This window comes from Lissotriton helveticus, chromosome 1_1 (assembly GCF_964261635.1).
Source record: "Lissotriton helveticus chromosome 1_1, aLisHel1.1, whole genome shotgun sequence".
Lineage (NCBI taxonomy): Eukaryota > Metazoa > Chordata > Amphibia > Caudata > Salamandridae > Lissotriton > Lissotriton helveticus.
The window spans coordinates 68,375,698-68,401,012 of NC_136057.1; the positions used below are offsets into that span (position 1 = coordinate 68,375,698).

At 48.0% G+C, this 25,315-nt stretch overlaps 1 protein-coding gene across 5 annotated transcripts in view; it reads right to left on the reverse strand.

Moving 5' to 3' along the window:
- Positions 1–25,315, reverse strand: part of LOC144827674 (uncharacterized) — a 171,917-nt gene that overhangs the window by 81,816 nt on the left and 64,786 nt on the right. For 2 of the 5 annotated variants that reach the window (XM_078685920.1, XM_078685967.1), the window contains exon 3: positions 6,300–6,490. The exons of 2 other annotated variants lie outside the window; for them this stretch is intronic. In XM_078685920.1, coding sequence (XP_078542046.1) covers positions 6,300–6,323 — 24 coding nt within the window. In that variant the 5' untranslated portion in view covers positions 6,324–6,490. Of the gene's footprint in view, positions 1–6,299; positions 6,491–9,499; positions 9,722–25,315 lie in introns of those variants that run through there. One more of the 5 variants, XM_078686010.1, reaches the window with a different exon arrangement.

Here is a 25,315-nt window from a genome sequence, read left to right on the forward strand (position 1 = left end):
CCTCTTTTGCAAATCTCTTCATGGGAGCATTAGAGGCTGATCTCATTTGGGGCTCCAAAGGGAGACAATACACTGACTCCATAGTCTTCTGGGGCCGGTACATAGACGACTGTTTTCTCCTTTGGTCCGGGACTGAAGAACTTCTTCATTCCTTTCTTGAACACCTCAACACCAACACTTGGGAAATAAGTTTCACAATGCATCATAGCTTAACCAATATCGAGTTTTTAGATCTGGAGTTTTATGTCAAGGACAATCATCTGCACTCGAAACTTTATAGAAAACCCACAGCATGTAATTCTGTACTACATGCTTCCAGCTTTCATCCCGAGCATCAAATACGATCAATCCCTTATGGGGAATTTCTCAGGGCCAAACGAAACTGTAGTGAAGCCTGTGAACTGGACAACTGTATCACTAGCATGAATAACAGATTTCTTAACAGAGGTTACTCTAAAACTACCCTCAGAAAAGCTGAGACAAAAACAAAGGCCATCACAAGACCTGATTGTCTCAAAACACGTACTGAGGTGAAAACCTCTGACCAACACGTCAGATTTATAACTGAATTTAATGCATTGAACCAACATACCAGAAAGAGTCTTAACAGACATTGGAAACTTCTACTAGAGGACGCCACACTGAAGGAATTTTTATCTGACAGACCCTCCATCACTTACAGGAAAGGTTTCACCTTAAGGAATAAACTGAGTCCCACCGTTCCCCGTAACACCACAGCACAAAACTGGCTATCTACACGTGGCCTTGGCTTCTACAGATGTGGATTCTGTACTATGTGCAGATGGGGCAAACACGGTACAATAAACTTTGCTAGTCATGATGGAATGGTCTACCAGATAAAACATAACATCACTTGCCTTAGTAAGTTCGTAGTGTATATCATTGAATGTAAATGTGGCAAGATATATGTAGGGAGTACCATTAGGGCCCTAAAAGAGAGGATAGCTGAACATATGAGAGCTATACAAAGGAGGGACGCTAGATACCCAGTAGCCCTTCATATCGCAGAGTGTCAACCCAATGAGGACGACATCAAAGTACGTGTTTTTGGAATCGATTTAATTCCCCTCAACATTAGAGGGGGCAACCGGGAACTGATGCTCAGGCGTAGGGAGGCGACATGGATCATGCGCTTACGTAGCGTAGAACATGGGCTTAACTACGATTCTGAGATGCAATATTTCCTGGGGGACTAGATTCTCACCGGGGGGATCCTTAGTGCACACTGCTTACAGTCTTGGTGAAAACATCCTTTTTCCCACTCCGTAATTCTGAATTCCAAAAGCATAACAATTGAAGATAACAATGAGATTTTTTCTCTCTCTAGGAGTGATATGTTTTCCACCACTGTATTTTAATGTATTAAGACAATTTTGTTTTGTATTTGTATTGTTTATTAATACATAGGGCTATATGTCTTTTTGTCACAAAGCCTTTGACTTGCTGACCATCGGTTTTAGACTTGCTGACCATCTGTCATACATTTTCAGATTTACATGTTGAAACAATTTGTATAGACACACTTGTATACATTCAAATGTACGAGGGTATGACGTGTCCTCTTCATTTTGTCACCTTGAACACGAGTCTATACACTCTCTCCTAAACATGCACCTTATGTATGAATGATCCGGCCACAATTGGGGTGATTCTGCATGCTCTACGCCATACCTTTTCTTTTATACGTTCTTTCACTAAACGCAAACAGCTAACAATGGATTCATGGAACCGACACACATTACTAGTGTCGTTCTAATAACTTTATTCCGAAACAAGAAATAAAGCTATGTATAATTGCAGGTAATAGGACAAAATGTCCTTGATAACTGAAACACGCTAGTGTTTTCTCACTAATCGCCGTAAATTTAACTTTGGACAAAAACATAGATGCCCTTCTCTCACCATGCAATTCACCTTTTAACAATGGCGCTGGTATCTGCCTCGCCGTTAAGACGTTTTCTATGTCGTTTTTCTACCATTTAATCCCTCCTCTCCCGGGGTCACGTGTTCGTACACGAGAGACGACCGCCGGGAACAAACAGAGGAGGGATTACACGAAGCGGGTAAGAGCGATTTTTCTGCTTCACTACTTGACGCTAACCCGTTTTTTGCTCAGTACTTTACGAGCACAGTTGCTCCCAACATAGGGTCCTTATGGACTACTATCCTTACGATGTCTTGTCTTTACTTGACAGCACACCGCCTCAGAGGAGACAGACTCGTTTCCTCAAGCCGGCACTCTTTAAGAATCCCCTCCCGGCTTACCGCCTGATGACACAACAGGATACAGGTAAAACGAACCCATCCCCAATAAATCCCTCCCCCACCTACTTTTATCCGTAAATTATATTTTTTATATAGAACGGCTGGGCTGGCACTGTACAATATATCTACAGTTAGAAATAGTTGTTTTAAAAAATTCTTTAGCGCTATATAATGGTGACACATGATGTCCATATCTTTCCTTTTTTCCTACATATAGCGCTTTTACAATCTGTACAAGACTACCTACGGGATTGGACAACTCCATTCTCTTACCGCAATTAATCACCCTATCAACCAGTTTCGTCTATATATGAACACACCAAATACCCATTGGTAAGGAACAGTATTTTGTGCTGGCCTAAACGCTAACCAAACAGACACCCCATTATTTCCTTTAGAAGCCTCCTCATGAATCTTTTTGCTTTTCTTTCTTTTTTCTCACCATATAGCCTATAACTGAGCTTTTTAAGACCCAGACTTACTCCAACCACACTGTGGATTGGGAGTATAAGGTAATAAATATTATCCCTAGACCATCAGACTTTGCATGAACTTGTGTTTTCTGGATCTTTAGTCAGTATATGCACTTTGTCACTACCACGCTGAGAGGTCACACAACACCTCCTCACTTATGTCTTAATAATAATAGAAGCAGTGCATCTCACGTTTTTACTCACCATCACGACGGACACCCTCATAATGTTAGGACCACTGTGTATGAGTGACTCATGACCACACCAAGGTCTTTAAGTTTTATCTCTCACTTACTCGTACACATTAGCACCATAGACCGAGCACTTGACTGAATATGCAAGTACTGTCACCGATTTTCACCTATCATGTGCGACACAAACGCACGTCAAACTGCATGTTGGCTACACTTTTGTCACCATATGCAGTATCTAATCTGTGCATACCTAGACTAAAATTTGCCTACATTGTTTTGTATTATCAGCCCTGAAGAGTCGTGTTTGACTCACCCGTACACGACGAAACACGTGTCGGCGTTTGATATCATTTTTAAGTCTGGAGAAAAGTCAACGTCTTGCTGTAATAAGAAACTTCACACCAAAGAACCTGCATCTGCGTTTCCTTTTACTGTTGGTCATTGTACCCTGTCTTGTTATACACACCTGTAGTTGCGAGAGCTTATTTGTTGTGCCCCCTCGTGATACGACCCTGACCTTTACCAATACTGAAACAGAGTTAGCCCTAGGTTTAACACAGCGGGGGAAAGCCCCTGGGTTGGACCAAATACCAGCCGATCTGTTTAAAATCAATACTGCTCTTTGGGTGCCATACTTAACAAACATAGCTAATGCTATAGCAAGGGGTGCACGCATCCCCAAAACATGGAAGGGGGCTGAGATTCTTCCTATACATAAAAAAGGAGACAGGTCTAATCCAGGCAACTATCGCCCGATTAGTTTAATCGATTGCCTCCAAAAAGTCTTTGCCCGTATGATCTTGGCCAGAGTGCAGGGGTGGTTGGACTCTGAAAAGATACTGTCTCCAATGCAGGCGGGCTTCAGATCTGGTACGAGTACCATTGATCAGGTGTTACGATTTTGTATGATCTTTTGGAAGGTTGTTACGCTTGGCGGTGGTACCATCTTTGCCGCTTTTATAGACCTGAAGTCAGCCTTCGATCTGGTACCAAGGGGTAAATTATGGCAGGTATTGAGGGACCTGGGTATGCCTGGTGAATTACTAGAGATGATTATCAGATTACACGAAGAGAACTACGCTAGGGTAAGGTGGGGAGAACAAGGTCAATATACGGACTCCTTTCCAGTAACTCGAGGAGTTCGTCAGGGGTGCGTTCTCGCTCCCACCCTCTTCCTACTCTTTATTGACCAAGTAGTTAAATTCTTCGTGCCCACCCACACTGATGCCCCATCCTTGGCAGGGACCAAATTCCCCATGCTGATCTTTGCCGACGACACCCTAGTCCTATCTAAGACCCGGGGAGGCCTACAGCGGGCCTTGAACCGCTTTGAGGAGTTCTGTATAAAAAATTATCTCCAGATAAATGTGGGCAAAACCAAGTTCATGGTTTTAACCAGGAATAACATCGTACGTAGTAACGTACAAATGAGCGGGGTCAACTTGGAACAAGTTGAAACCATGACTTATCTGGGGGTCACTCTGGACCGTCGTCTGTCGTGGAAGGATCAAATAGCGACCCAGCAGTTAAAATTCGCCCAATTGACTGGATGTCTTTTGCGCGAGCAGAAGAAATCCATTACAAAGCGAGTCATCCCGGCCCTGAGAATTTATGACACTAAAATAAACGCTGCCACACTTTACGGGGCCGAGTTATGGGGATTTATGGATCTTTCTAGTCTTTATAGAATCCAGTGCAAATTCCTTCGGAACCTGGTAGGGCTACCACAATCCACCCCATTGATTCCCCTTTGCCATGATATGGGTTGCCCACCAATTATGGATATGGCCAGATTTAGAGTAGTGTCCACATGGAGGCGCTTGTGGACCTCCGAGGATCTTGCACTCTTTGCAAAGGAGTTAGCAGAAGTGAGGTCCATGGGGGTTCTGAACGATTCCCATGGCTTCGCTCGGTGAAAAAGAGCCTGCATGACATGGGCTTAATACATCTGTGGGTGTCCCCAGGTACTAATACCTTTCCATCTAAAAAGGAATTCAAAGAACTATTTTGGGCTTCAACCCGTCTCTCCTTGGTAACCGCTTCCAGTTCTGGAAGTCTAACGGGAATATTTCTAAGCTTTAAGTTGGATCCCTCCCGTGAGACCTATTGGGATTCCATCACCAGACCACTGGATAAGAAACTTTATCATCAGTTTCGAGTGGGTGCCCTACCTTTGAATTCATATACTTCATCCTGGGGTAAAACCTCTTCTAGCTCTTGTAGCTGGTGCCCAGATCATAAAGAAACAGAGGGTCATCTACTGTTTGCTTGTCCCCAGTATTCAGAACCCCGCTCAATAATGGCTAAAACCCCTATTCAAACGCCTTTCTTGTAGAAAGTCTTCCGATGCAATCTGGGTCTTGAAAACCAATACCTCTGAAATTTTTGTGATATGCTTGGCCAAATTTTTAGGTTGGGCATGGGCAATTAGGGCTAGAAGGAACCTATCTTCATCTTAATTATATTTTGTAAGATCTTGTCTTTTTTAAAATGTGCTAAAATTTTGCTTTTTTAGTTTCAGGTTTATTTATGTCTTGTAAAACCGACAAAGTTTAATAATTAGTTTTAACTGTGATCTTAGTGTAAATTTAATAATATGTCTATTGGTTTTTCATATAATCTTTTATACAGTGGTTGTTTTGTCTTGTAAATGTTTTCATTTTGTCTTTTATGATTTTATTATCGAAATAAAGACACTAAAACCTGAACCTGAAACCTGACACTTCAGAAGGCGGTTCCTCGCTATGTATTTTTGTGTTAATTACAGGAACTCTGGCAACATCTTAAAGCTTCCTCTAGCCAGACCTATAAAGGAATGACGATTGTTTCACTTCTTGGATATATATTCAATATGTTTTTTTTTATGGGATCTCACAATCATTTGTCTAAAGCTGATTGAATCAAATTCCTAAGTTTAAAAAAATGCAGTGAGTGATGAACAGAAAGTAAATGAAATGTACTACTTATACAAAAAATAATAATACACAGGTGTAATAGGCGGAAGTCCAGTAGCGGAGGTGTATATTGTATATATGACGGTTTATATGTCTTAGATGCAGGTAAGTTCCAGTAGTAAGCCTCAAGGAGAAGCCCCACCAGGAACAGCTTCGCACCCATCCGACACCCAAACATTCCAACGCAGCACTCAGACTGGCTGAGGAGCAGGTCATGACAACAGGGTGGACTTAAATAGCCAGTCATGCATAATTACAATACACCTCTGTCCCAGGACAGTCACAACACATGGGTCACTTAGGCTTTGGCTCCAGCTGCCTACTGGCAGCAATGTCTTCCAGGACTGTACAGTCTATCTCTAAAAATACAAACGGTGCGACCCATCTCCTACCTGAGCAATAACCGGTGCAGACATTTCCAGACTCCTGTATCCTGAAGAGTGGGCACATGCTCCAGATGCAGCAGGGCGTGGTGAGAGTTAGGTCATATCACCCCAATTCCGAGCTGTAAGATTAAAGGATGCAGCCTCTGCTGTTCGGTGAACTATCGATGGTGCGGTTTTGGGTACGAAGGACACACTGCCTGCATCCAGGAAAGAAATGTAGGATGTGCTTAGTGTGCAGCCAGTACTAATACAAGTTGTTTTAATCACATTAAAAAACAGCTCTCCTATCTGGGACATGGAGATGAGCACATCTTCAGCTAGAAGCCTTGCTAATATGGGACTGCTACACTGGTAGATGTCATGCTTCCTGCTTGCAGGAGAAGGGGATGCAGCAGGTGCTATGAAGGGTTTGGGGCAGTATGCAATGGCCGCCATTTGCACAGACGCACAGACTCCTTTCTGAAAGCTAAAGAAAGTTCAAAAGGCACACTGAAGCTTGCAGTACCATGGGTCTGTAATCGAAGATCAGGTGCACACACACACTGGTCCCTTCACTACAAGGTATGAAAGGAGCAGATAATCGGGACACCTTAGGTCTTAAGAGGGCGTGTGAGGTGCATACATGTGCCCAGTTTCACAGACAGATACATTCCTTCCAATCTACACAGCAAGGTGACAGATTGAGGTCTGACCAAAATTATTTATATATGACTAGTCGCCTTCTGTAATTATAGATATATGGAATTATAGATCGATAATAGTGAACTATAGGGATGTTTTTCACTGAGAGGTTCAGAGTGATTTCAAATAGAAAACAAGAGCAAAGCTTGATTTGTTTGTGTTGTGACTCAGAATCCCGATATGGAAAAAATGCTTGTAACTGACTTTTTACCCATCTATAATGTATGTTATGTATTGCTGCCCAAATCCATCTGCCCTGCTTTAACTGGCTTTGCAGGGGCAGAGAAAAATTGGGGGGGTTTAGGGGGGGCATACATAACATGGTCTCTCCTCCCTGTCTCAAAAGTAAAAAATAAGTACCTTGCCTGCCATGCTTAAACAGGCCCCACCCCCTTCCCTGCCTTCCTTCTGCTCTGGCAGCTGTGCTTTCTGCCACAGCAGATAAGCTGCCCTGCATGGACCGACGACTCGAAGACAGCTCTCGCAGCCGGGCCTGGAAGGCCTCATGGCGTAGCAACAGCACGTAATAGGTTTTGTATCAACTGTTGCAACGTCATAGTGATGAGATATGACGTTTAGAAACAGAAATAAACATTAGGTTTTCTACCAGAGTTATAAACAACAACTTAAATGATTAAATTGAATCCACCAGAAGAATTAACACTGCTTGAGACTGAGTCAAGCATTTCCATTATCAACTCTGTGTGGTCCAGGCGTATGTGATGGAGAACAGGTTGAAATCGGTAGTGAAAGGTCAGGGCTACAGGCATGAGCACTGTTCCCTGGCTGCAGACTCGTGTATGTGCAATGGATGCTGCAGAGGTTAAACGCGGTTAGCAAGTCGATCCTTTAAGGATACAGGCCGGCATTATAGAAGAGGAAAGAGGGAGATTTAAAAAGAAGTTAATGTATTCCCCCCATTAACTGCTATTGAAGCTGAGGCAGTTCAGGCAGGAAACAGAGAAAGAAAGCTTTTTGGGGGGCTTCAAAAATCAGTTGTATTGATGTAAGCAACAGGAATGAGATACACATACCACTCCCTCCCCTATGTGCACATTATCAGGCGAGGGGCAGCTGCACACATTGCAGCATGGGTCTGTCTGCATGCTCAGGTGCCTCGGGGGTTAGATGTGGTGGGGGCTCCTGCGGGGGGGGGGGAGGGGGCTGGTGCAAAGGACACAGAGGGGGGTCTGCAGACACTTGGACTGCAGGTGCAGTGGGGTCTGGTGGGAGGGGGGCTTCCCGTGGGGGGGCGGGTGCACAGGACACAGAGGGGGGGTCTGCAGACACTTGGACTGCAGGTGCAGTGGGGTCTGGTGGGAGGGGGGCTCCCGTGGGGGGGCGGGTGCACAGGACACAGAGGGGGGGTCTGCAGACACTTGGACTGCAGGTGCAGTGGGGTCTGGTGGGAGGGGGGCTTCCCGTGGGGGGGCGGGTGCACAGGACTGGACACAGAGGGGGGGGTCTGCAGACACTTGGACTGCAGGTGCAGTGGGGTCTGGTGGGAGGGGGGCTTCCCGTGGGGGGGCGGGTGCACAGGACACAGAGGGGGGGGTCTGCAGACACTTGGACTGCAGGTGCAGTGGGGTCTGGTGGGAGGGGGGCTTCCCGTGGGGGGAGGGGCGGGTGCACAGGACACAGAGGGGGGTCTGCAGACACTTGGACTGCAGGTGCAGTGGGGTCTGGTGGGAGGGGGGCTTCCCGTGGGGGGGCGGGTGCACAGGACACAGAGGGGGGGGTCTGCAGACACTTGGACTGCAGGTGCAGTGGGATCTGGTGGGAGGGGGGCATCCCGTGGGGGGGGGGGCTGGTGCACAGGACACAGAGGGGGGGCCTGCAGACACTTGGACTGCAGGTGCAGTGGGGTCTGGTGGGAGGGGGGCTTCCCGTGGGGGGCGGGCGGGTGCACAGGACACAGAGGGGGGTCTGCAGACACTTGGACTGCAGGTGCAGCGGGGTCTGGTGGGAGGGGGCTTCCTTCAGGCTGGAGGGGGGGGGCACAGGGTGGGGGAGCTCTATAGACGGCTGGCTCCACGGTGAGCCCCTGGCACAGTGCGGGGGGGTGGGGGCTCCTGCGGGGGGGGGGGGGCTGGTGCACAGGACACAGAGGGGGGTCTGCAGACACTTGGACTGCAGGTGCAGCGGGGTCTGGTGGGAGGGGGGCTTCCTTCAGGCTGGAGGGGGGAGCACAGGGTGGAGGAGCTCTATAGACGGCGGGCTCCACGCTGAGCCCCCTGGCACAGTGCGGGGGGCTGGGGGGGGGCTCCCTGCAGGCCGTGCGGGGGCAAAGGATACCCGAGGCGGGGGGGGGGGGGCTGCCTGTACGGTCAGGGAGACAGTGTCCGGACTACACTGGATTGCGGGAGAGGCGCTACCTGTGCAGGGGCGTGAGATAGGAGGGGGGGGGGGGCAAGGAGGAAGAGGATAGAGTGGGTGTAGGGAGCAAGGACCAGCTGCACTGCGGGGGTTAGGGGGGTGCATGGGGCCAGGTTTGGAGCCCCCGTACACACACAGCGCTTCCTCACCGAGGGTGCATGCAGGGCGGGGGGGGGGGGGTTCTGCCCCTCGGACACCCCGCACGTGCCGCGATTGTCGTACTCCTCTTCTGCACCCGGGGGAGCGCGAGCATCACTGCTTGTGCTGTCGCTGCCCCCGCCGCCCCGGAAGTACCTCTGTTGTCACACCGCAGCGAAGCTAAGCACCAGAAAAATAACATGGCATTCTTCCGGGGTCAATCGATGACCCGTGCGCTCCCACGGCTGGTGTTCTAACTATATTTCCACCCCCGTCGTTTTGTACACCCCCTACGTCAGAGGGGTGCCGATACATGCAGGTTCTGCCTGTATATTCGCGCTCCCCCATCTGGTTGTGTACCCTCTCATTGCGCATGCGTGAACAGGCCCACTACTCCCACAGGGCACTTGGAAGCCAGGAGGGCAGAGATACAAAGGCAGCGCCGCTGCTGAGGAGGAGGAAAGAGGCCTCTTCAGCAGCGCGGGCTGCACCTGGCCGCACTATGCTTTAAGATGCCACTTGGTTCAGCCCCCCTTCCCTAGGGGAGGGGGATAGTGATAGGGAATGGAGGCAGGGATGGAGCTGGACCAGCAGACCCCAGTGTGGGGGTCTGCTAAGTCATACATTTCATTTTAGGAATTGGGCTGGGAGATACGGTGGGTTATTGAAGCCCAGGCGTCGGTCACAGGGCCCTCTTTCTCCTGGGAGTTGTACCAGAGAAGAGAGGTGCTGTTTCTGCATCCTGTGAGGTGAGGAGGGGGTGGGGAGGGCTGCAGGAGCCCTGGGGATTGGCATAGCTGCCAAGGTTTCAGATTGCCATGTGTGACATTTTAATATTTTAAGTGCCATTGTGAGTGACATTTCAATGAGCATGAGTGACACTTTCTAGAGAGCAAAATGAGGCAATGAAGACAAGAGAAACATATATATATCACAAATTACAACCATTTGTGCATGGAGAATCTCTACTACAACTCAATGCAGACAAACGGTAGAAAGGCACCGGGAACCCACACTAAAATGTAGAGACACCGAAATGGGGCATAAAGGTGAATTGGCACTTACAATTATAAACACAGAGCAGAAAGACAGAAACTGAAACTTAAAGAAACTAGAGACCGAAATATGGGTAAAATACTTAAAAAGTTAATTTGACCTTGTGTAATGTAACTTGTGCTCATGTCAAGCACACAAAGGCTCAATTCAAATGCACTGCTGTAATTCAAGGCAGTGTTTACCTGCAGAGACCTATGGCATTTTGGTAAGGGCTTCGACTTGAGCTCTCACTCTTTTGCACACTCCACGCTCGGCATGCAAGACACCGTTCAGTGCAGTGTTCACACAACACATTTCCTTCTAGTTTGTCACGTGTTCAGCGACACATACCACATCAAGGCGCAAAAACAAAGGGCGCAAAAGTGAAGGCTTTCAGAGATACTTAGGATATTTATGCAACAAACATAGCGCATCAGGTGCTCTGCATTACTAAGACGTAGAGTGCGTTCTATCTATGCAGGCAATACATTACTCCAAAACCGGTGTGTAACCATTCATAAAGATATTGAAACACGCCTGTCTCGGCCGAGCTCTATCTGTTGTGCATTTTTTTCTGAATTCAGCTGTGGACGTTATCTTTTGCCCACGCTGAATAATTATTTCAATGACCTTTGACTTTCCTTGCAATCTGCCGGTGTGTGTGTGTGTTAGTCTGAAGTGAAGTCTGTGTGTGGCTGGGAGGTAGTAGGGATGACGGGGGTCGTAATGTGTGTGCGTGGAATTTGAAGGAAGCCAGGCAAGCCAAAGCACATTTTTAACTTTATTCCCGATTTTAATTTATGCCCGTGACTTCAGAGCCAGGCTCACACTTACTTGAATTTAGTTGCAGAGATGGCCCGCCTGCGGCCAGCAAGAACAGCTCCTGATTTCCTTATACGTGCCGGATACCTGGTTTGCTTCTCTCTGTGCCAGCCGGCCACCCACACCATGCGTGCTCGGGTGGCGGGGCCGGCTCTGCTGCAGTCAGGGTTCATGGTTCTCCCTCTGAGGCCTCAAATTAACTACCAGGCCGCCGTAGTGAGAGTCCGATGGCGCATTGTTCATTGAGTCTGTCAGCCGCGAATTGGCGATGGGTCCGTCTAGGTTGTTGGTTCGGTGTAGATCACTACGCGGGCCGTGTGGGATGCGCAAGCTCATCAGCGGCAACCTGCCAACAGATAATTCGGAATCCTCTAACTTCTGTTCTTCCTCTGTCTTCATGCTTACTGGACTGGCCCGGCGTGACTCTCTATACTGGTGAGGACCAGCCCTCTCACCGTGACCGGACCTCGGTATTCTGACTGCATGCATTGCAGGAGGGCCCTGTCCCTCACCCAGTGCCCTCGAGTTCGTCGGACGTCGGCCCCGCTTGCTCTGAAATACAATTGTCGGCGGGTGGCATGATTGCCATTATTAGTTCCTGTCCTGTAGTCCCAGCGTGGGGGCCTGACTGCAGGAGGGCAGGGCAGAGGTGCGAACAGCACTGTGTGGTGTGAGCCAGCGCGGCCAGGCCCGCAAAACAGTCAGGCTGTGCAAGATGACGACGAGCAAGTTAGCAGCAGAGGCCTCATCAAACAGAACTTCGCACGACGTGTGATGTCACATCCTTGCGGCGCTACGGCCAGTCTGAGACTGTTGCTCAGCCCGGTGGCGCCAGCGGAAATCAAATAGATACATTTGTAGCTGCACTGACTGACTGCCGCGGTGAGGCTAAGATAGCCTGCTCAGCTGCTGGAACTGCCCGAGGACTGTGGGAGCAGCCAGCGCAGGCACTGGGAGTGCAGCTACTACTACTGTTTGTAATGTGCGTTCTGTGACAGCTGTGACTACCGCATTATGCGTGACAACGCATTTCAGTGCGGTGATGCGGAGCACCACACTGATATGCGTTAGTGTCACACCAGATGCGTGATACTTGGCAGGACTGGATTGGGTGGGATGAAGGGCCGAAGAACATGGTGAAAGGGTGGGAGAGACGTGGACAGCTTGCAGGGGGTGCTGTGGAAAACTGTGCAGAAAAAACCGCCTGCCACAAACTATACTTTTATATCACGAAAATGACGTTTGGTTGTCAACCTTGAGGACTAAACTTTCTCTATGTTTTTATAATTAACAATTGAACTTTGTGAGGACCTCTTCCTGTGCAATTACGTCACTGCTTGCCCAAAAATCAGGACAAGAATCACAGTAATTTTAATTTCCTCCAAGATCTTGAGGTATTGTCAAATAAAAGCATTGTTGGGAAATAATAACTGTGTAACATGGTTGTCACATGAAGACTGCAAGTCGTAGCATAGCCTTGCAAGCAGGGGTTGTCATCATTAAGTGCAGGGCTTTAAGTGGGCCGGGTTTGAGCACCAGCAGTTTTTTTTAGAAGGCCTCGAAACGGGTCTCTGTCGGGCTCTGTTTTGTGCCCTGGCACAGGAGGTCCGTTTTTTTTTCGAGTGTTGTAGGGGAAGGGAAATCCTTTAAAGAGTCATTTTCTCTCTGGATTTCTCTTCTCTTTTCGGAACTCAGGAGCAGCAACATTGTCGTGGTGTCACCAGGACTTTATGTGGAAGCTTTTTCAATATTATATACAATCCATAGTTGCTGCTTATTTATCTTATGCAACTAATAACCACTGACAAAGCCAATAGCCCTGACTTGTAGGTATGAGGTTGCTTGTTGTATCATATATCTGGATGCAAAGACAGAAACAGCAAAATACCAGTCGGGCGGCACACTATGTTATGCACAAACTTTTTGCTTACGTGTTTTTAAGCCACGCACTTAATTACATAGGCCACGCCCCCTTGAGAGATCCCCCAGTTTTTTCATCCCACTTAAGGCCCTGATTAAGTGAACAATGGCCAAGCTCAGCAGAGGTGAACTGCAGTGAGAGTGTAAAGCAAGTAACTCAGAGCCATAAAGAGATGGCTGAAGGTGGCACCTACGATGCTGCTCTCTTGTTTCAACAACTGAAAACCAGGATGACTAGTACTTTGGGGTGTGGGGGTGTGGGGGCGGGGGGGGGGGGGGGAGCTGGAGGGCTCTTTTCTGTATTGCTCTTTACATTTATGGTCCTCACAGGATTCCGTAAAATCGTCTGATCCCCACATGCTGTTGGTCTAACACCGCTTACACATCGAGTTTGTCCAGAAAAGGTCCGCGTGTGCAGTATTTTATTTCTACATCTCGTGGCGATGATGAAGTCTGTTTTTGAAGGGGAAAGTGAGCGGCTCTCCACATCAGACAGGACCCCTCCCAAGCCCAGAGGCCGCCGTGCCTTCGATAGTACAGATTCCTAGGTGATGACAGGTCCCAGGATGGGACTTCTTGCCGCCACAGGTGTAGTGACGTTTGGACACCACTCTCTCTCCTCAAATATCTTATATGTGATAACGCGCCCGAGTTAGGCGGGAGACTCCCGATTCTTACAGCAGGAAATAAGAGCCTTTTTGTTGCTTCACACCTGAAATTGCCTTCACTACAATGGAAGTCAGTGGAATAAATAAAGTCCCCCGTATGTTCTACAAAACGTTCCTCTTCTCAAATGTTGGCAGATATGTCAGGTGCACGATTTTCTGGTTGCAGGAGAAATCTAGTGTTGGTTTGGTGGCGCCTCAGGCAGCTGCCCCTATTGCATAGAAAGGGGCATGTATGTGGCTGCAGGTGAATTTAACAGGTTTCGCCTAATGTGGGATGATGAAATGCGGAGGGTGGTCGAGGTAGGGGTTAAACCCTCTGCAGACATCTGTGTGCTACTTGGAGGTCACCGGCTCCACATATCTGGTGGTCCACAGGCTGAGGTGATAGCATGCCACTGGGGTGTAAAGGCAACACCTGTTATTTACAGCATTACAAACACGCAGCATCCATGATGTGAGAAGTTGGCCTGATAGGTGATGTTTCCAATTCTGGAACCACCTGTTATCAGACCAAACAATTCCTTATGGTGTCTGGTTGTAAGTCAACCTTATTAGACAAGCTATCCTAGGGGTAGCATGGACTAAGCAGCCTAAAGGCTTAACTTAAGAGGTCGTGTTAAGCGAGCTGTTTTACCACATACAATCCTGTAATATCAAATGAAAGGACACCACACAAGTATATATTATAAAAATATATGTATTTATTACTAAAAACAATCCCCAGTATTCTTTATGAATAAAGGGGCACAAGCGTTAAATCAAAAGCACAGTATAACATACAAAGTTGCACAAATATGGATGAGGGCGAGGGGCCACTCAGACCATATACTAAACAAGTGGTATAAGAGATACCAATCGAACAGTGGTTAGGCCTAGGGCCTAGGGAATCGCTGGGAGCAGTCGGGACAAGCAATGCTGAAGTCGGGAAAGGCCCACGGGATTCGGGTGCAGTGCGGAAAGCGCACTCACGCACCAATGTTAACCAATGGTGCGTAAAAGTTGTAAAGTTAAAGTTTAAGGACACTTCCGCTGAACCTAGAGGAACAAAACTTAAGACACAGACCCTAGAGATGTGTACCAGTGTGGGAACACCTGCGGAGCAAAGTTACCTCACCCACAGGAAGCGGGTGCACAGGGTCGAAGTTGAGTCGGGTTTCGTCACGCAGGCTCTTGGTGCTTGGAGCTGAAAGGGCTGCAGGCAAGGTGAAAGAGAAGTGTCCGGTGGAGTCCAAGGGTGGACTCAAGTCGAAGAGTACCTGAAAGCAGAGGGGACAGAGTCTGGGTCACTCAGCAGTGACCAGGGTGGAACCAGGACGGAACCAGGCAATGTCGGGCGCAATCAGGTGGTCGTCGAGGAGCTTCTCTCCGCTGTCACGTGGGCTCTGGGGCATCTGCGACGTCCAGGAGCGGGTCACGATCTGTCCCACGAGGGCTCTCACCGTCGGCGCAGTCGGCTTCAAGTTTGGAGCAAACAACACTTGGCAAGAGCAATCCACGCAGAACCGGGAGATTGCTTCTCACTCGAACCAGGAGGGTCAGAGTGGGGGCTCCTTTTCAGGGGAGCTGGTGCAAATCTGGAGCAACCAGAATCGCAAGTCGATTTTCAAAGTTCGTCGGCACAGGGGCCACTAGCCGGCTGGCAAGTGACCGGGCCAACGCGTTGGGCCAAAAGTAGCAGACGTGCCCCACGCAGCACTCAGTGAGTGTAGAGGGGTGAGCTTCGGTGCAAGAGTGGCTCAGGGTTGGGGCTTCTCAAACCCCGGTGTACAGCTTCGAGGGTCACTCGTGGGCTGCACGGTCAGCGTCTCGTGGTCTTTCCAAGATGGCGTGCCCCACGCTTCCGATCGCCTCCACGGGTCCCAGCTCTGCAGGGACTGTGGATCGGCCTGTTGGAGGGCAGGCAAGCTTGATCTCGTCGATCTCTGTCGCTCGAGTTCCGGCGGGAACTGCGACAAAGCAGACGTCAATGGCTGGATGGTGCCTGTTTGCACAGGGTGGTCACTCCTTGACCACAAGGGAGATTCTTCTGGATTCTACGTCGAGTAGGATGTCGAAGGGTCCAGAATTTCGTTTCTTGTGTTTCTTCAGGATAATCTGAAGTGCATTGGCACTGCTCCCAGTCTTATACTAATTTTGGGGGCTGGATTACCTGCTAGGTCCCCTCCTATGGGTGGGACCCAGGAAGTGGGTGGATACACCCCCTTCCTTTGATCCAGGCCGCCCTGGCACGAGGCGCCCTGGCCTTGTGCGCCCCAAGCAATGTCTGGTTTCTTTCAAACCTCCCTGCTACAATCCACTATCTCCTGTCTGGGGGGGTGTAACACCTCCCTGCGACAGGAAACCCTTTGTCCAGGCCCCTTTGGCTGAGTTTCGGTCAGCTTCAGGGGGTCAGACTCTTGTCTGTGGCAGAGGCATCCATTTTGTGGATCTAAGGTCCTTTTAGAAATTAACCGCATTTAAGTAAAGTAACATGTCTTACCCCTCTAGAGGGGTGGAATGCTATCCCCGTCGCCAGAACTGGCGAGGGGATAGTATTCCAAATCGTATGACACCTTACACGACATGTTTTGATAAAGCCAAACCAGAGTTGCTATATAACCGCGAGGATTATAAGGCACTTAAGAGTATATGGTATGGCATTATCCTGAAACAGCTTAAGGAGTTGTTCCCGACAGCTGCAGACAGGCTCAGCTCATGCTAGAGCTCCATCTCACATTAAACCACGCACTCAGCCTCCAGGATTGATGAGGCCCTCCATAGGAGAGGCTCACAGGTTTATATGTGTCCAGATATAGGTTTAGATATAGGTATACTATATCTAAGTAAGGGGTGCTTACACCACCTTACCCCAGCTGAGTGATCAGCCAGTTGTGTCAATTTAAGAACCAGCCAGGGGTGGCAAAAGATATGCTGCAGCCCCTGGTAGGCCTTGGTGGCCCCTATGCCCTGGGCACCTATAGTGCATTATACAGGGGCTGACAAGGAGTCCATTTCCAATTGTGGTATGTGCCTATAGCACATGTATCATTAATTTAGTGAGAGAACAGCAGGCTGGGGGTCTGATCAGCAGGCCCACAGCCTCAGTAGTCGAAAACCAGTGAAGCAAAAAGCAAAAATTTGGGGTGACCATAGGATAGCAGACCCTACTCTCCTACACAACCCCCCCCCCCCCAAACGCAGGGACATTAAACTAACCTTGACCAGATAAGTCTTCATGTTCTCAGTGGAAGTACCTGGAGAGACCATCTGCATTACCATGGTCAGTCCCTGGGCGGTGCTCCACTGTAAAGTCCATCCCCTGTAGGGAAATGGACCACCTGAGCAGTTTGGGGTTTTCACCCTTCATCCGATTTAGCCACAAGAGGGGCTTATGGTCTGTCTGAACAAGGAAGTGAGTTCCAAACAAGTAGGACCTCAACTTCTTCAGGGCCCAAACCACAGCAAAGGCCTCCCTCTCAATAGCTGACCAACGTTTCTCTCTGGGGGTCAGCCTTCTGCTAATAAAAGCAATGGGCTGGTCTTGACCATCTTGATTAAGTTGTGAAAGCACAGCTCCCACCCCCAACTCAGAAGCATCTGTCTGTACAATGAACTGTTTGGAGTAGTCAGGACTCTTTAGGATAGGTGCAGAGCACATGGCCTTCTTCAGGTCATCAAATGCCTTTTGACAGCTAACTGTCCACTGAACCTTTTTTGGCATCTTCTTGGATGTCAAGTCATTTAATGGTGTCACTATAGACCCATAGTTTTTCACAAATTTTCTGTAATACCCAGTCAGGCCCAAGAAGGCTCTGACTTGTGTCTGGGTAACTGGAGGAGCCCAGTCCTGTATGGTCTGGATTTTGCTCTCCAGTGGCTGAACCTGACCTCCACCTACTAGGTGGCCCAAGTATACAACCTTACTCTGCCCTATCTGGCACTTGGTGGCCTTGATAGTCAGGCCTGCCTTTTGCAGGGCCTCCAAAACCTTCTTCAGGTGGATCAGGTGATCCTCCCAGGTGGAGCTAAAGACAGCAATATCATCTAGATACGCTGCACAAAAGTCATCCAACCCAGCAAGGACTTGGTTCACCAACCTTTGGAAAGTGGCAGGTGCATTCTTCAAACCAAAGGGCATTACCACAAACTGATAATGTCCACTAGGGGTAGAGAATGCTGTTTTGGCTTTTGACTCCTCAGCTAGTCTGATTTGCCAGTAGCCAGCTGTCAAATCAAATGTGCTCAGAAACTTGGCCGAAGCCAATCTGTCAATGAGCTCATCTGCTCTTGGAATGGGGTGAGCATCTGTCCTAGTGACAGCATTGAGACCCCTGTAGTCCACGCAAAATCTCATTTCTCTCTTTCCATCTTGGGTATGAGGTTTTGGCACCAGGACTACTGGGCTGGCCCACGGGCTCTCTGATGGCTCAATCACTCCAAGCTCCAACATCTTTTGCACCTCAGCCTTGATGCAATCCCTGACATGGTCAGGTTGCCTGTAGATCTTATTCTTCACAGGCAGACTGTCACCAGTGTCCACCTCATGGGTGCACCAGTTAGTCTGGCTGGGTGTGAGTGAAAACAAATGCCTGTGGGCTTGCAAAACTTGTCTGCAGTCCATCTGTTGCTGGTCAGTGAGGCTGCCCGCCAAGGCTACTCCATCAACTGAACCATCATCAGGGTTCTGAGAAAGCAGGTCTGGGAGAGGGTCACTCTCTTCCTCCTGATCCCCATCTGTGGCCATGAGCAAGCTCATGTCCTCCCTGTCCACAAATGCTTTCAAACGGTTCACATGGATCACCCTTTGAGGGCTCCTAGGGGTTCCAAAGTCAACCAAGTAGGTGACTTCTCCCTTTTTCTCAATGATAGGATAGGGTCCACTCCATTTGTCCTGGAGTGCTGCTGGGGCCACTGGCTCCAGTACCCACACCTTCTGTCCTGGTTGGAACTCTACCAGTACAGCCTTTTGGTCATGCCAAGCTTTTTGTAATTCTTGGCTGGCCTCCAGGTTTTTGGATGCTCTCTCCATGTATTCAGCCATCCTGGAGCGGAGACCAAGTACATAGTCCACTATGTCTAGTTTAGGCTTTTTGAGAGGTAACTCCCATCCTTCCTTCACCAAACACAATGGACCCCTCACAGGGTGGCCAAACAAAAGTTCAAAAGGGCTGTAGCCAACCCCCTTCTGTGGGACCTCTCTGTAAGCAAAGAACAAGCAGGGTAAAATAATGTCCCATTTCCGCCTAAGCTTCTCTGGTAATCCCTTTATCATTCCCTTCAGGGTCTTGTTGAATCTTTCCACAAGCCCATTGCACTGTGGGTGATAGGGTGTGGTAAACTTGTAGTTTACTCCACACTCCTTCCACATTGCTTTCAAATAGCTAGACATGAAGTTTGTACCTCTGTCTGACAGTACCTCCTTTGGAAAGCCCACTCTTGAGAAAACTGCAATGAGAGCTTTTGCCACCACAGGTGCTGTGGTGGTCCTCAGGGGAATAGCCTCTGGATACCTGGTGGCATGATCCACTACCACCAGTATAAATCTGTTTCCAGATGCTGTTTGAGGATCCATGGGACCCACAATATCTATTCCAACTCTTTCAAAGGGTACCCCCACCACAGGTAGTGGTATGAGGGGGGCCTTTGTTGTGCCACCTGACTTACCACTGGCTTGGCAAGTGACACAGGAGCGACAAAACTCCTTGACATTTTCTGACATATGAGGCCAGTGAAAGTGTGAAACAAGCCTGTCCCACGTCTTGTTCTGGCCTAAGTGTCCTGCAAGGGGAATATCATGGGCCAAGGTAAGGAGGAAGCCCCTAAACTTCAGAGGTATAACCAACCTCCTGGCTCTACCAGGCTTGGGGTCTCTAGCCTCTGAGTAAAGGAGTCCATCATCCCAATACACAGTATGGGTACCTTGGGCATCCCCAGCAGCCTCAGCAGCAGCCTGCTGTCTGAGGGGTTCAAGGGAAGGGCAATCTAATTGAGCCTGCCTCAGGTCTGCCCTTGAGGGTCCCCCTGTCCCCAGAAACTCAACCTGGTCAGGTTCAAGTTCCTCAGAGACAGTCTCCTCTTGGACTGCAGAATCAGTTTCCTCTGAAACTTGATCCTCAACCTGGGGCAAGGTGGAAGGCTCAGCCTTTCCTCTCTTGCTCCTTCTCTTGGGTTGTGGTTGGTCTATTGTTCCAAGATCCACCACTGGTTCAGGAAGGCACTTCTTAGCCTGAGACCTTGTCACTGCAAGGACATGAGCTGAAATCCCTAGCATTTCTGCATGAGTCCTGTACTCCACTTCTGACCAAACTGAGCTTTCAAGATCATTGCCTAACAGACAGTCTACTGGGAGGTCTGCACTCACAACAACTTTCTTTAGGCCATCTACCCCTCCCCAGGAGAAGTTCACAACTGCCACACTATGGGAAGTAGTGGAGTTGCTTGCATTGGTCACTAGGTAACTTTCACCTAGTACAATTTGTCCAGGGTCCACAAAGTCAGGTGTCACCATTGTGACACTGGCACATGTGTCCCTGTAGGCCTGAGCCAGTTTCTCATTAATTAAAGGCGTCTGCCTATATTTGCCCAGGTTACTGGGGCTTACTGTAGTGGACAAAGTTAAGTCCACATCATATAGGAGAACTGCCTGAGTAGGGATTCTGACTAGGCCAGATCCTACTTCAGTACCCAGGGTTAACCCTACTACACCCTTTGGTTGTGTTCCACCACTGCTGACTGTACTAGGGGGTGCAGTTGCTTTAGGAGCTGCAGTGGTGGGGACTGGATTTGACTTGGTGCATTCACTGCCCCAGTGTGAAACTGATTTGCAGGTATTACACCAAGGTTTCTTTGGGCCATTATTCTTCTTCTTCTTGTTTCCATTTTGGGAACCACCCTCCTTATTATTAGTTTGGGGGCCTGAAGACTTCTGGTCTTTTTCTTTATCTTTCTGATTTCCACCCTTCTGGTCTCTTTTCTTCTGGTCACCACCTTGGTTCTGGGGTTTCTGCTTAATCCTTGTTCTGACCCATTTGTCTGCCTTCTTTCCCAATTCTTGGGGAGAGGTCAGCTCAGAGTCAATAAGGTATTGATGCAACAGCTGGTTTGTACAGTTATTAAGGATCTGTTCTCTCATGATAAGATTGTACAATCCTGTATAGTCTGAAACTTTACTTCCCTGCAACCAACCCTCCAGAGCCTTAGTGGCACAATCTACGAAATCAGTCCAGTCTTGAGTCTGTGCTTTTTGGGTGTCTCTGAACAACAACCTGTATTGCTCAGTGGTTAGGCCAAACCCTTCAATAAGAGCACTCTTCAAGACAGAGTAGTTTTTGGCATCCTCAGGTCTAACTGTGAGGAGCCTGTCCCTCCCTTTCTCAGAAAAGGAGTACCATAAAATTGCAGCCCACTGATCCTGAGGAACCTGCTGTACCATGCAGGCTCTCTCAAGAGCAGTCATCCATTTGTGGATGTCATCCCCTTCCTTGTAGGGGGCCACAATTTTTGTCAGGTTTCTATTATCATAGCTCCTGTCTTTTTCTCTAGGAATATTGCTGCCACCAGTGGCATCTAAGCCACACAATTTCTGCTCTCTTGCCAAGGCAAGTCTAGCTTGAGCCAAGGCTACCTCCTCCCTCTCTATTTGGAGTTTGACAGCCCTCATTCTGGCCCTATGCTCTATCTTCTGAGAGGCAGTCATACCTCTCTGAGATTCTCTTGAGGCACTAGAAATATGAGAGTCCCCTGAGGGAGATCTCACTCTTCTGTTGCCTGGGAGAATGACATGGTGGGATCTGGGGAGGTGCTGGCCCTCTCCATTTCCCAGTAGGTCTAAGTTGGCCTGGTTAAGCCTGGCAACTTGGACCTGGCTACCCCTCTGATCCTGTTTTTCTGGGTCCTCTACATCTGAGTCCTCCTCCTCCTCCTCTTCCTCCTCTTCTTCTTCCTCTGGAGGGGTATCAGTTACAGGGGGGTTCACTCCATCTCCTGATTCTAAGGGAACTGCATTCGCCTTTTCTAAGTCATCCTGCTCTAGAATGGCTATCAGGGAAGGACTGGTGGGACTTCTGCCCCTTTTTAACCCTCTTGAGATGCACAAGGCAACCAAGTCTGTGTGGGTTAGTTTGTCATAGCTGGAAGTTGCCTGGGTAAGGTCAACTGTCACAGGAGCAGGCCCTGAGGCTTTTCCTGTGTCAGACATGACTCTAGTGTGGTGTAAGTGATGCACCTACCTACACTAAGTGTTTCCCTACTGTACCTTGCTAGTGAGTTGTAGTCAGGGTGTGCTAATCTCTTTAATCTACAACTACTAAGTTCAGTAGAACTTAAATATGCTAAGCTTTTGATTTATATGTACCTAGAGGTACTTGATGTGATCTTTCAATTTGATAAAAGATTGCAATGGTAAAACAACAGCAAGCTCAAATCCGCACCGCTGCTCACCAATGTGAGAAGTTGGCCTGATAGGTGATGTTTCCAATTCTGGAACCACCTGTTATCAAGTCAAGTCAAGTCAAAAAGCTTTATTTCGATAAAAGTCATTATCATAAAAGCAGATCAATTATATAAAAAAATTACAGATGAGTACAATTTTTAAAAAGATTCTATATCTCTGTTTCAAAGAATAATTTCAAAAAAGATGTATGTTCAATTAGACATAACCAGCTAGTTTGTTAATTTATAAAGATAAAACAATTTTAGCAGCATTTCCAGTTTAAGAAATTTTTCTAAAAAAGAATTAAACAGATTGTTTTAGCTTTTTGGCTCGAATAGCCCAGGCCCAAGATAGAAATTTGGCTAGGGCACAAGCATAAGGTACATTACTATCCGAGATAAGTATCCTGATTGCCACAACATGACTCCTAGTCCCCAACTGCCGGCATAGGTTTTTAAGCCAGACCCTCCTTGGAGTAGCATACTCGCCGCAGACAAACAAAAAGTGTGCTAGTGTCTCCGGTTTAGCAAGACACGATGGGCATAAATCAGACATTTCTATACGAGATTTCCATCTTTTAGTAAAGGTGTTAAGTGGTAAGGTTCCCGTTCTAAATCTGAAATACAAGGCCCTATCAAAGGGTTTTCCAATTGTATCCAGATATAGTTCCCGCCTGGGACAGTCTTTAAACATCAGAAAGTCATCTGTTAACCTGCCTAGGGATGTACTAGAGTGTCTTTGAGAACAAATCCAGTCCCAATAAAGCTTTTTAATTGTTTGCTTTGGGGGTGAAGTTCTACTTAGCCATGAATCAAGTTGGCCCACCTTAGTTAATAGGCTTTTCATGTCTTTTAGCCATTTGATTTTGTGCCAGCTTGGTGATGACATAATTTCTTTAAGGCCTCTGGCATATCCACTTAGTTCTTCTACCCGCCAAATACGGGCCCATAATAGTAACGGGCGAAATTTCGCAATTTCGCGAATCTTTGTACAGCCAAAGTCCATGAATAAAGGAAGTGTCGGGGTGCCTTGTGGAAGGGACATTATTTCTCTGCAAAATTTATTCTCAGATCTTTGCAGAGCGTCGATGGACGAAAAGCCCCAAAGTTCCGCTCCATAAAGGGCAGAGCTGACACCTTTAGCTGTATAAATCTCAAGGGCTGTTCCTATAGGTCTTGTTGTACTGGAACGTTGCTCTCTCAAGATGGCGCCTGTAATCCTTTTGTGGCTCAACAGCATTTTGTCTAGGTGTGGCATCCAATCCATTTTGTCCGAAAGGCGTATCCCAAGGTAATCAAAAACTTTCACCCTTTCCAGGAGCTCAGCGTTTAGGGTGGGGGAACGCACATGTTGTTTCGGTGGATTGAGGACAAGGTACTTCGTTTTGTTTGTATTTATGACCAAGCCTCGGACGGTACAAAATGATTGGAAGTTGTCCAAAAGTCTCTGGAGTCCCATTGGGGTTTTGGAGATTAAGAGCGTATCGTCCGCGAAGAGGAGGGTTGGTACACGCTCGCCAGCCAGGGATGGCTCGTCGGATGGATGTTTAAGGAGATGCTCAACCACCCCATTGATGTAAAGAGAGAAAAGGGTGGGAGCCAGAACACATCCCTGGCGGACTCCTCTCTCGACCGGAATACTGCCCGTTTTCTCTCCTCCAGGGCCCCACCTGACTTGAGCAAAGCTGTCCTGGTGTAGTCTGGCTAGTAGAGATAGTAGATAATGTGGCAGCCCCATATCAGCCAGTACTTTCCATAATAGGTCCCTAGGTACGAGGTCAAAGGCAGTCTTTAAATCGATAAATGCGAGATAAAGACTGCCCTTGCCTATCACCACAACCTTCCAATATATCATCATGAGCCTGAATGCTTGCTCAATCGTTCCAGTGCCCGCTCTAAAACCCGCCTGAAAATCGGAAAGGATTTTATTTTCTTCTACCCAGTTAAGGATTCTGAGTAACAGGACTTTGCTGACAACTTTTTGGCTGGTATCTAGCAAGCTGATCGGCCTATAGTTAGATGGGTCATCCCTCGAACCTTTCTTGTGGATGGGGACCACCTCCGCCCCCTTCCAGGATGAGGGAATAGGGGCACCTCTACAGATGGCAGCAAGGAGGGAGTGAATCAATTTACCCCATTTGGCGCTATCGGATTTTAGCAGGTCCCCGGGAATCCCATCAGGCCCGGCCGCTTTTTGTGGTATAATAGAGCTTATTGCGTACTCCACTTCCTTTAGCGTGAAGTCAAAATCACTGGGGCAAGATACATAATTAGTGGTAAGAGGAAAAATGACAGGCCCTCTCCCGTTAGAGCCGTCGTGACAGGAATAAAGTTTAAAAAAGTGATCCTCCCACACCTGGCTTGGGATGTTGCAGGTTAACAGATCACTGTCTGGTCTGTTACGTGCCCTTATAGTGTCCCAAAAACATTTAGAGTCTTTTTTCAGGCTGGCTTCTTTAAGGGTTAGCCAATAGGCATCTTCCCACTCCCTCTTGGCTAACCACAAGACCTTTTTATGTTCTCTTCTAGCTATTTTAATTGATAGGGGGGGACTTCCCTTTAACTGCCTCAATTAAACGTGCTTTGGCCTTTCTGCATGATGCAGAGTACCAGTCATGTCTGCCTTTGGGTTTGGTTGGAGGTTTGGAATTCCCTATAGTCCCTTTCACCCAAAAAAGGTCCCCTATAGTTTTTATGGCTACTTCATAGATAGTTGTTACCTTGTCTGCTGCCATACATGAATCTATGGAGCTGATTTCATCCTGTGTGCCTTTAATCACCTCTTCTATAGTGGACAATTTATCAGGATTACACAAGATTTTATTCCACTTAAGGCGTCTTCCACAAGAGGAGACAGTAATCTCCTGTGGACAGCTCGGTGGTGCTAGCGGCGCTCCAGTGGACCAAAAATTCATTAGGGTTAAGGAAAGTGAGTTATGATCACTCTCTATAGTAGGAATAACAACCATATCA